General features: G+C 65.1%; 1 protein-coding gene across 1 annotated transcript in view; it reads left to right on the top strand.

Annotated features, from left to right (window-relative positions):
• LOC102250176 overlaps positions 1–2,425 on the top strand; it is a 13,694-nt gene extending 11,269 nt beyond the window's left edge. Inside the window, 2 exon segments of the mRNA XM_014528248.1 lie at positions 1,981–2,100; positions 2,103–2,425. Of these exon segments, the coding sequence (XP_014383734.1) occupies positions 1,981–2,100; positions 2,103–2,383 (401 nt within the window). The 3' untranslated portion in view covers positions 2,384–2,425.
• The last annotated feature ends 8,879 nt before the right edge of the window (positions 2,426–11,304 follow it).

Here is an 11,304-nt window from a genome sequence, read left to right as displayed (position 1 = left end):
CCATCCCCACCCACCCCCCCAGCCTCAGCAGGTCAGGGACCGGGAGTGGGGACGGATGCCGGGATGCCGGGCCCTCGCTAGCCGCGCTGGGGACAGGAGGCTCCAACAGGGGCCAGAGAGCAAACTGGAAACCTCGGGGGCACCGGGCGGGGTGGCAGACAACAGGGCGGGGTCATAGACAAGAAGGCGGGGTCGCAGACAGCGGGCGGGGTCACAGCTGCCAGGCGGCCTGCCGGGGAGGACCACGCTGCTGCTCCGTTGGTCGAAGGCTCCTCTCCCCCAGCCAGGGCTCAGCCAGGGGCCCAGCCAGGACTCAGCGTCCAGGACGCAGGCGGCCTGTGCAGAGCCGCCTCCTGACTGGGGAGGTTTGGGTCAGACCAGCCCCAGTCACCCCCCTGGAAACAGGATCTGGCCGGGCGGAGCCGCCCACCCAGGGCCGGGGATTGTGTAAGGACGCATCGCTGTGACCCTGACAACTGCAGGAGTGACACACCCAGCGCTGGAGGCGGGCGTGCTGCCTCGGCCTCGGATTGTGAGAGGACGGAGCAGCTGGGCCCCTCAGGAGGCAATGCCATCCCTGTGGGGCCGAAGAGGCGGCTGGGGACCGGCCAGGAGACACCCCCTGCCGCTGACGTCAAACCTCCACCTCCGCAGATGCTGCATCTGTAATGAGATGTTTCAAAACTGACGTAAATGTACTTTTAAAACTGACCACCAGGCGGTGCTGGGAACCACACCAGGTCCTGGGCCTGTGGTTCCTTTCCTGCCACACCCCGAAGCCCCCACACCCCGATGCCTCAGGGGACCTGGGCAGGGTCCCAGGGCAGGCTCCACCCCCTGAGACTAAAGAGCAAAGGCACCCACGTGGGCCCCTGGGAACTGGGACGGGGCCACCGAGGTTCAGAGGAGGGAGGGGTTCAGAGGACTGAAGACCCACGGGAAGAGGGGACACCCAGCAAGGCCACTGCAAAGGGCTGGCCCTGGGCTCCAGAATCTCATGGGGGACTTGAGGGCGATGGAGGCCAACGCCGCCCTGGGGTGCCCCCTAGACAAGCGGATGCTGCTGAGGGGCTCAGATTGGGACTAGAAACAGGCAGGTGTCCCTTCTGCAGAGGCCACACCACAGAGGGGCTTAGAGGATCAGGCCGCGCTTCAGGCCTGGGGCCCAGGGGCTCGGGAGGCCACATGTCCCAAGAAGGAGGCCTGTGCCTCCCTGCACCTGGGCCTCCCTGCTCCTGGGCCTCACTGGGTCCTCCCTGCATCTGCTCCAAGTCCTGCTGGGCAGACAGAACTGAAGCTGCATTGCTGATGGGCCGGCCCAGGGAGAGGGATCACCCAGGTCTCCATCACCAGGATGTGCGACTCCTGGCAGGATTAGCGGGGATAGCGCCTGCCCAGGCAGAGGGGAAGGGAGATGGCCAGGGAGAGGCTGGAAGGAGGGTCCAGGTGAAGCGAGGCTGGGCCCTCCTTTCCGATGTCCCCAGGGTCAGTGAGCACAATTCGAACCCGGAGTCCCAGGGTCGGCAGCAGTGGGAGCCAATTCCCAACTGGGGATCACCCGCCGGCTCCAGGAGGACCAAAGGCCCCACAGTGACCCCTACAGAGATCGGGGGCAATTGATCAACCAGGGGCCTTCACAATGGGTTTGGGTTCCAAAATGGGCCTGGACAGCAGGCTGAGGCAGCCGTGCCCTGCCAAGGAGCCTCAAGACAGAGCCGGGCAGGGTCCCATCCACCAGCCGGGCAAGGCCTCCCAGGCGCCCCAGCCCTGCACCAAACCACAGACTCCCTGGGGCCTGCCTTGGGCCACAGGCCATCATGGAATTCCAGGATCCCCGGGCGGGAGGGAGAGGATGGGGCTACGCTTACTGCTCTGGGTTTGGTTGTTACAGACACAGTGTCACCGTGCCCATCAAAACCCCTGCTGGAGCCCCTTTCCCCAGCTGCCGGTAAGGTGCTCGGTTCTTCTGAGGAAGCTAAGGGGTGAGGCCCTCACTTCATCCGGCCTCCCAGCCGCGCTCGCCCAGCACTCACCCTCACCACGTCCTCCTCTCGGAGCTCTCCCGCATCTGCTCGGCCCTTATCCTGCACGAGGATGAAGTGAGGTGCTGGAGGATAAGATCAACGCCCTCAGTAAAGCAGCTGGTGCAAATGTTGAACCTTCCTGGCCAGCCTTGTTTGCAAAGGCTCTGGCCAGTGTCAACATGGGGAGTCTCATCTGCAATGTGGGGGCTGGTGGACCTGCCCCTGCAGCCAGTGCTGCACCAGCAGGAGGTCCTGCCCCCTCCACCGCTGCTGCCCCAGCTGAGGAGAAGAAAGTGGAAGCAAAGAAAGAAGAATCTGAGGAGTCTGATCATGACATGGGCTTTGGTCTTTTTGACTAAACTAGCTCTTTTGTAACACATTCAATAAAAGCTGACCCGTTGCAAAAACAAAAAACTCCGCTGGAGCCGAGCGGGCCCTGCCCTCTGCCTGCTGTGGCACCACCCCTGGATTTTGAACGGGGCCCCATCACCATCGGTATGGTGGTACCACAGCGGTGCAGCCCGAAGCACAAACCCTCAGGGCCGCAGACACAGTGAGCACCCCCTCAGCGTCCCTCACAGGGGCCTGTCCTGCCAGCTCCAGGGACTGTGAAACCCATGGTCCCCATGCGGACGGGCCCACCAGACACCTGGGCCAGGGCCTCCCGCAGGGCAGGGCCTCCGACCACACACAGGAGCTTTTTGCCAAGGCCCCTCCCACTGTGCGACCACAGCTACCACAGTGACAGACCTGCTACCATAAACCCAGCCACACTGCCAGGACCTCAGGCTCCCAGGGTCCTAGCCCTGACCTACGCCTCCAGGTCTACTTCTAGCAGCTCAGCCCATGAGCCCGGCACCCACCTGCTGCCAGGGCCTCAGGGGGCTCTGAGTGGCTTCCCAGACCCCACAGGCAGATGCCTGCCAAGTTCAACACCAGCAGGAAGGTCAGAGCCACACTGGGCAGACCGTCTGAGCTCAGGCTCCCAACAGGCAGGGCCCCAGGCACCCTCAGGGAGGCTGAGGGAGAGCTGAGCCTGCATTCGGCTCTGTGGCAGGCAGCTCACCCCTGAGCCAGGAGACAGGGCTCTGGGTGGGAGCACCTCCCAGACTCTGGGATCCTGAGCAGCGGGTCCCCTCCGGGCATGGCCTGAGGGGTCCCAGGGCTTCTCCCCCGGGAGTGGGGCTGCCTGCCAGGTTCCTGGCCTCCATGTGTCTCAGGCACCAGGTTGAAGTCCAACCGCAGGGACTGGCCTATAGGGAAAGCTCTTCCCCTGGGAGGAGCTGGCCTCCCCACCCAGCGGCAGGGACACCCACTCTGCCCGTCTGAGCTGGGCTGCAGGTTCCTGATGGAGGACACCGTCCAGGGCCTGGCCGTGTCCTCAGCCCCAGGGCTGCCCCCACTCTGGCTGCACAGCTTGGGCTCCTGGCTGCCCGCGCTCCCTCTGCACACTCGGACCCTGTCCACATCCAGGCTTCTGGCCCAGGGGCCGCTCACCAGTGGGTCTTCCTGGGAGGGTGGCTTTGGACAGTAAGATGTGACCGAGGGCTTATCATCATGTCCACTCCACGCCGTACAGATGTGGCAGCAGAGCTGAAGCTAAAACCTTCCAGAAGGGCAGCCTGGGTCAGACACAGCACCCCCTCGAAGGCCCAGCTGCTGGGCCCAGGGCAGCAGCTCAGGACAGGGGCCGTGGAAACAGCTCCCCCGGCCAGGCCCGTCTGGGAGTTGAGACCTTCCTGCCCAGCCTCTGCCTCCCTCCTCCCCAGCCATTGTCCCACCCTGATCCCCTGCTCTAGACCGAAACCTGCCCTCCAGTGCTCCCCACTGGGGCAGACAGGGGCCCAGGCAAGCTCTTGGGGTAGCCTAGCTCCTCGTGTAACAGGCAGAGGGTCCCCCATCCAAAGACCCACAGACCCTGGACCCTGAACCCTAGACCCTGGACATCAGGGGCAGACTAGATGCCCACCCGAGCCCCGAGCTCAGCCCAGGACCCCATAGGCAGGTCTCAGCAGCCAGGCCTAGTCACTAGTCACCATCTCCACCCTGGGTCAGTGGCGTGAGCCCCGCCAGTGCAGCACACCCCGAATCTCCACATTTCGTCTGCCCATTTCCCCCGGATCGAGGCCTGAGTAGACCCAGGAGTCCTGAGCACTCTTCCCCCCTCCCAGCCCACCCCGGGGTCTGCAGACCTGTCCCAGCTACTGGGAACCCGGCTGGGTCCCAGGGCAGCTCCCGCCTCCACAGCAGCCCTGGTGGCACCTGGCACGTTGGCCTCACCTCCAGGCCCCGGTTATTGTCACAGGGTCACAGGGTGCCAGACAGTGGTCTGAACAGTTACCACCCACAGCAATAACCAGGGCCAGCTCAGCGCTGCCCAGGTGCCCCAGCACCCTCAGGCTCACTCTGATCCCAGGCCTGGCAGCTCACCCCTTTGAGTCTGGGGCCCTGAGGCCACGGTCCTCTGACGTCTGGTCCTTGGAGGGATGGGCTCGCTCAACCAGAGGTCTCTGCTCCAGTGGGGGACCCAGGACTGACTCGTCTAAATGGCCCCACAGAAATCACCAGCTGCTGGGGCCAGGCACCGTCCAGTGTGGCAGAGGGGCAGTGCCGGCGGGGCAGGGCGGACAAAACGGGGGGCGGGGGGAACAGACCTGGCTCACGCAGGTGAAGGCTGAGGGGCCAGCATCTGCCAGCTCAGGGCAGGGCTCAGGGTCAGCGCGTGGCCTGCTCCTGACCACGGAGGGAGCCCAGGGATGGTGCTGGGCTCAGCCGTTCTACAAGTTAACCACTGTCCTTCTGTCAGCCCACCCTCACAGTGGAGACACGGAGGCACGGAGCAGGTGAGCAGAGGCTGGGAGCCCGTGCAGCAGCCCAAAACCCTCTGCCTGCTCAGCACCCTGCCCACCAGGCCCAGGGACTCTCTGCCTGCCCACCAGGCCCCAGGACCCTTGACTACCCAGGCACCCTGCCCACCAGGCGCCATGGACCCTCTGTCTGCCCAGCACCCAGCCCACCAGGCACCAGGGACACTCTGTCTGCCCAGGCACCCTGCCTACCAGGACCAAGGGAACCTCTGCCTGCCCAGGCACCCTGTCCACCAGCCCTCAGAGGCACCCTAACCACCAGGCCACAGAGACCCTCTGTCTGCCCAGCACCCTGCCCACCGGGCCCAGGGACCCTCTGTCTGCCCTGACACCCTGCCCATCAGGCCACAGGAACCCTCTACCTGCCCAGGCACCCTGCCCACTGGGCCCCAAGGACACTATGCCCTGGTACCCTGCCCACCAGGACCCAGGGACCCTCTGTCTGCCCTGGCACCCTGCCCATCAGGCCACAGGAACCCTCTACCTGCCCAGGCACCCTGCCCACTGGGCCCCAAGGACACTATGCCCTGGTACCCTGCCCACCAGGACCCAGGGACCCTCTGTCTGCCCTGGCACCCTGCCCATCAGGCCACAGGAACCCTCTACCTGCCCAGGCACCCTGCCCACTGGGCCCCAAGGACACTATGCCCTGGTACCCTGCCCACCAGGACCCAGGGACCCTCTGTCTGCCCTGGCACCCTGCCCATCAGGCCACAGGAACCCTCTACCTGCCCAGGCACCCTGCCCACTGGGCCCCAAGGACACTATGCCCTGGTACCCTGCCCACCAGGACCCAGGGACCCTCTGTCTGCCCTGGCACCCTGCCCATCAGGCCACAGGAACCCTCTACCTGCCCAGGCACCCTGCCCACTGGGCCCCAAGGACACTATGCCCTGGTACCCTGCCCACCAGGACCCAGGGACCCTCTGTCTGCCCTGGCACCCTGCCCATCAGGCCACAGGAACCCTCTACCTGCCCAGGCACCCTGCCCACTGGGCCCCAAGGACACTATGCCCTGGTACCCTGCCCACCAGGACCCAGGGACCCTCTGTCTGCCCTGGCACCCTGCCCATCAGGCCACAGGAACCCTCTACCTGCCCAGGCACCCTGCCCACTGGGCCCCAAGGACACTATGCCCTGGTACCCTGCCCACCAGGACCCAGGGACCCTCTGTCTGCCCTGGCACCCTGCCCATCAGGCCACAGGAACCCTCTACCTGCCCAGGCACCCTGCCCACTGGGCCCCAAGGACACTATGCCCTGGTACCCTGCCCACCAGGACCCAGGGACCCTCTGTCTGCCCTGGCACCCTGCCCATCAGGCCACAGGAACCCTCTACCTGCCCAGGCACCCTGCCCACTGGGCCCCAAGGACACTATGCCCTGGTACCCTGCCCACCAGGACCCAGGGACCCTCTGTCTGCCCTGGCACCCTGCCCATCAGGCCACAGGAACCCTCTACCTGCCCAGGCACCCTGCCCACTGGGCCCCAAGGACACTCTGCCCTGGTACCCTGCCCACCAGGGACCCTCTGTCTGCCAAGGCACCCTGCCCACCAGGCTTCAGGGACCCTCTTTCTGCCAAGCTCCTTCCCACCAGGCCCTAGGGACAAGCTGTCTGCCCAGACACCATGCCCACCAGGCCCAGGGACCTTCTGCCTGCCCAGGCACTCTGTCCACCAGACCCCAGAGGCACTCTGCCCAACAGGCCCGAGGAACACTCAGCCTGTCTGGGCACCTTGCCTACCAGATCCCAGGGACTCTCTGTCTGCCCAGGCAACCTGCCCCCAGGCCCAGGGACCCTCTGCCTGCTCAGGCACCCTGCCCACCAGGCCCCAGGGACCCTCTGCCTGCTCAGGCACCCTGCCCACCAGGCCCAGGGACCCTCTGCCTGCTCAGGCACCCGACCACCAGGCTCCAGGAATCCTCTGCCTGCCTGGCATCCTGCCCACCAAGCCCGAGGGACCCTCTGTCTGCCTAGCACCCTGCCCACCAGGCCCCAGGGACCCTCTGTCTGCCTAGCACCCTGCCCACCAGGCCCCAGGGACCCTCTGTCTGCCTAGCACCCTGTCCACCAGGACCCAGGGACCCTCTGTCTGCCCACCTGGCCCCAGGGACCCTCTGCCTGCCCAGCACCATGCCCTCCATCCCAGGGACCATCTGTCTGCCCAGGCACCCTTCCCCCAGGGCCCTAGGGACCCTCTTCTGAAGGTGAATTTGCTGATGAAGCTCAGGGCCTCGGGGAACCCAGAGGCCCCTCAGCACAGCCCACCCCCAGCCCTGTTTGCAGCTCAGCTTCCAGAGGCAACGCTTACCTTGGCTTGTCCCTGGGAGGACGGCTGGAGGGGTCGTGACCTCGGCCAGAACCTGGAGGTAGCTGTGAGGTGTGTGCCTCCAGCCGAGGCCCTGGGACAGGCCATATTGTCCTGGCCTCTGTCACTGTGGGTATTGGAGTAGCTCCCACAGTGACTCAGCCTGTGCTCAGAACCCACCCACCGCCCACCCGGCACACTGCCCTGCTCGGGGCCAGGCCGCCCCTCCTGCCGTCCTCCCACCTGTCATAGGAGGCTGGTGACCTCCTAGTGGGCTCTGAGCCGACACAGGGAAGCTGCAGGGAGAGAAGCCACCGCCACCTCCCTGGTGTCCAGTACCAGTGCCCTGGGAGGCTGACCGGGCCTCAAAGTGCCCACCCCTCCTGCCCAGGGCCTGTCAGGGAGGCCCCCCTCAAAGCCCACTCCCAATCCAGAGGCTAGGGCACAGGACAAAGCTCGGCCCCATGGGAGGCCCTCCTGGCCCTCGGCTTCAAGCCTGGACTCATGGACAGGGAGCCCTCCCCAGAGCCCAGTCTCGCCTCCTTCCCCCCACCGCCCACCCCTCCTCTTTCCACTGGACAGGGACAGGGACGTTCCAGACCCCTCAGTGGGGAGGGGGTGCAGAGGATCTGGTGCTGAGCTGGTCCCCCAAGAGCACCATGACCTCACCCATTTTCCCACCAACATTGGGGCGCTGTCCCAGCTCTCAAGTCCCAGCTCCCTCCCGTGCAACTCCCGGCAGCAGGGCAGGCTCAGTGTGGACTGTGCCCGGGTGCAGGGCAAGGGCTGGGCAGCTGCAGGAGGAGGGAGCTCAACTGATGACACCATGCCCCGCCCTGCCCTGCCCTCCCAGAGGGAGGCAGATTCTGCAGGGGACCCTCTCACGGTGTGAATAACCCCACAGTGGCTCAGGCCAGACCTAAAAGCTCCTCAGGGATCCCCTCCCTCCCACAGCGCCCCCAGTGATGCCCCAGCACCAGACCTGGGCTCAGGCTGCCCCTCAGATCCAGGGCGTCTCTGCCGCAGAGCCCATGTGCCATGGGGCTCCTTCCAATGCGGTCTGGGCTGGAAACCCCGCAAAAGCCACAAGCTCGGGGGACCCAGGGCTCAGGAGATGCATCCAGAGAGCAAGAACCCCGCCCCACCTTCCAGGCTGAAGAGCATAGGGGTGTGCTGAGCCCCCCACAGGCCAGGAGGTTTCTGGTCCTGCCTGTGTCACTGTGGTACAGTAGCGGGTGGTACCACAGTGACACTCGCCCGGCCTGAAACCCTCGCCGGAACGCGGCCCACCAGCTGAGCCCTGGGGCTCTGAGGTGCAGTGCCGCCCTTCGGGCCAGGAGATGCCCTTGCACTCACCCCTCCTCCCCAGGGGACGGCCACAGCCTGAGGCTTCTCCTGGGCCAGGACGTGGGCCACCATCCAGGCGGGGTCCCTACACCGCCCTGGGTCCTGACAGAATTTGTGCGGGCCTCAGACAGTGTGGGTATAACTACGGGGGCTCACAGTGCCACAGGCCACTCATAAAACCTGCCCATGGCCACCCAGAGCCCACCTCTGCTGGCCCAGCCTTGCCCACCAGGAGGCCATGCCCAGAAGCCCACCCCTAGGGAGGAGGCCAGGCCGGGACCGACTGGAGGATTCTGAGCAGCCCTGAGTCACTGTGGGGGTAACGGGAACTACCACTGTGATACAGGCCGTGGCTGAAACTGTCCCATGGCCTCGGGGAACCAGCCCGGGTCAAGGGCGAGCCCGGCTCCAGGCCAGGCAGTCCCAGGCTCCACAGGCAGCCCCCACAGCCCGGGCGCCCCTCGGTGTCCAGCTCCATGGTGAGCATGGGGGACTGGGCCAGTCAGTGGAGGGAGGGTCCTGCCCTCACCCTCTGGACGCCGCTCAGGGGACCCTGGCCAGAGCTGACCTTTGAGGTGCCAACAGGCATGACCCCCCACCTACGTCATCCAGAGCCAACAGCAGGAGCACAGACACCCCAGGCTCAGGACCCACACACAGGAGGCCCGGAGCTCCGCTGGCCCCACGCGTCCACCAGGACCGCAGACCCTCCCCCGCTTCAGGCTATGACCTTTCCAGTACCAACTGGGCAGGTGCTCATCGGGTCTCTGCTCTTTCAGAAAGCCAGGCCAGGCAGCCAGGGCAGAAGCTGACGGTCAGCGGTCAGCAGAGCCCACTGCCCTCCCCTCATGGGGGACAGTCACCCAGGGGCGTCCTCCATTAAGCCCTCATGACACACAGCCCTTCCCTCGAACTCACAGCTCTGGGAACTTGGCCACACCAGGCAGCAGGTGCCCCAGCCCACAGCTGGGCCGCAGAAGCCTGTACCCATCGCTCCACAGGTGAGTCTCCTCTGAGCAGCCTGTACCCAGAGGGTCCGGGCCCCAGGCAGGAGCTCAGGGCTGCACTCACCGATTCCCTTTTTAGCCACAGGCGCCTCACGCCCAGGTCCCAGCGGGCAGCACGGGCAGCCCCAGACAGCTGTTCTCCAGCGGTGACCCGGGCACCGAGAGGGGGGCCGCCCAGCAGGCAGGAAGCAGATAAGCTCCCCGCCAGCTCAGTCTCCAAACCACTAACCCTGGAGCCCCTTCCTGCCCCCACCGCTCCCCACACGCAGCCTGGGAGGTTTCACACTCTTGTCGCATGGAGCTGCCGTCGCTCTGGGTGGATTTCTCTGCAGTTTGTTTGCATCTTCTGGTCAGTAATGTTTCTTCATCCCTCCCAATGCTGCAAAGCTTCGTTCACCCACGTACTCATTCATCAGAGGACCTGAGCCGGACCCTGCATGTGACCACGTGAGGCCCTGAGGAAGCCGCAGGGCAGGCAAGTCACCTGGTTCAATCCAGTCTGGGTCAGTCAGGTTGGCTTCCTGGAGGAGGCATCACTTTAGCTGCAGTTGGAGCAAAGGAGCCCCCAGGGCTTGTGATGCCCTGGGTCTGTGGGGACCAGAGACTCAGCTGGAAGAACTGAAGGTCTGAGGTGCCTGGAGACCTGCCCTGGCATGCAGGAACCAGCTGAAGCAGGCAAAGGGTGTGGCAGGGCCCTGCGTCACCAGCAAGGCAGTGAGACACAAGCCCCCCTCCAGGTCCCTAAGCTCAGCGAGTTGCACTTCAATGCCCAGTGTCACTGGGGAATCTCCTCAAGTCACAGATGCAGCAGTTCTGGGGGCAGCCCAGGCCTGCTGATGCCACTTGTCCTGAAGGGCAGGATGGGGGTAAGGGGCCCCAGGGAGCCCCTCGCACAGCGCAGCACAGCCCCAGCTGGGCCTGGACAAGGATATCGTCCCCGTCAGGACACTCTGCTCAGACCAGAACGCATGGCAGGAGGAGGCTGCATGGGCACCACTCCCCACTCCGCACCACCATCGACCAGGCCACCTTACCATCTGCCCACGTGTCTCTTGCAGTGACCCCATAGCCACCCTGAGTGCCTCAGCGGACTTTCTGCTGCCTCTTCCCTCCCACGTCAGAGCCCAGCCTCCCTGGGAGCCTCAGCCTCAGAGTGACACAGGCACACTCACACTCCTCACACTCACACTCACATTCCTCACATTCACACTCCTCATGCTCCTCACACTCACACTCCTCATGCTCCTCACTCTCACAACACACAGCGAGCGCCTGCCTTCCTCCCAGTCCCACCCTCATCTGTGGAAGGTGCATCCTCTCCCCAATCCATGTCACCTGATGGACACCCTCAGGTCCTTGGGCGTCTCCCTCCAGCCCTTTCTCCCAGGCCAATGTCTGGGCTCCTCCGCACCCACCGCTCCCCTCCAAAATTGCAGTTTGCAGCATCCCACCTCCGCCCACCCTCCTCTCTTCCCAGCTCACTCCCTTCAGCACCCATGCCCCTCAACCTGCACCTTTGCCCTCCTCCAGCCCTTCCCCAGGCCCTCACTTCTCTCCCTGCCATTTTGAATTGGCAGCCACAGGCTGAAGTGGGCTGTGGGCCCTCAAGGCCACTGTTACAGCTCCTGCTCCAACCCTCTCTAGCAGGCCATCCAAGTGCCCCAGCACCCATGGTCCCCACACCCTTCACACGCAGCCAAGGGTGCCCTGGGACCCACGTCTGCCCAGTGAGATGTGAGCGGGGTCAGCA

The sequence above is a fragment of the Myotis brandtii genome, unplaced genomic scaffold (assembly GCF_000412655.1).
Source record: "Myotis brandtii unplaced genomic scaffold, ASM41265v1 scaffold627, whole genome shotgun sequence".
Taxonomy (NCBI): domain Eukaryota; kingdom Metazoa; phylum Chordata; class Mammalia; order Chiroptera; family Vespertilionidae; genus Myotis; species Myotis brandtii.
Note: the sequence above shows the minus strand (reverse complement) of the source record. Positions and strands in the feature narration are given on the sequence as shown.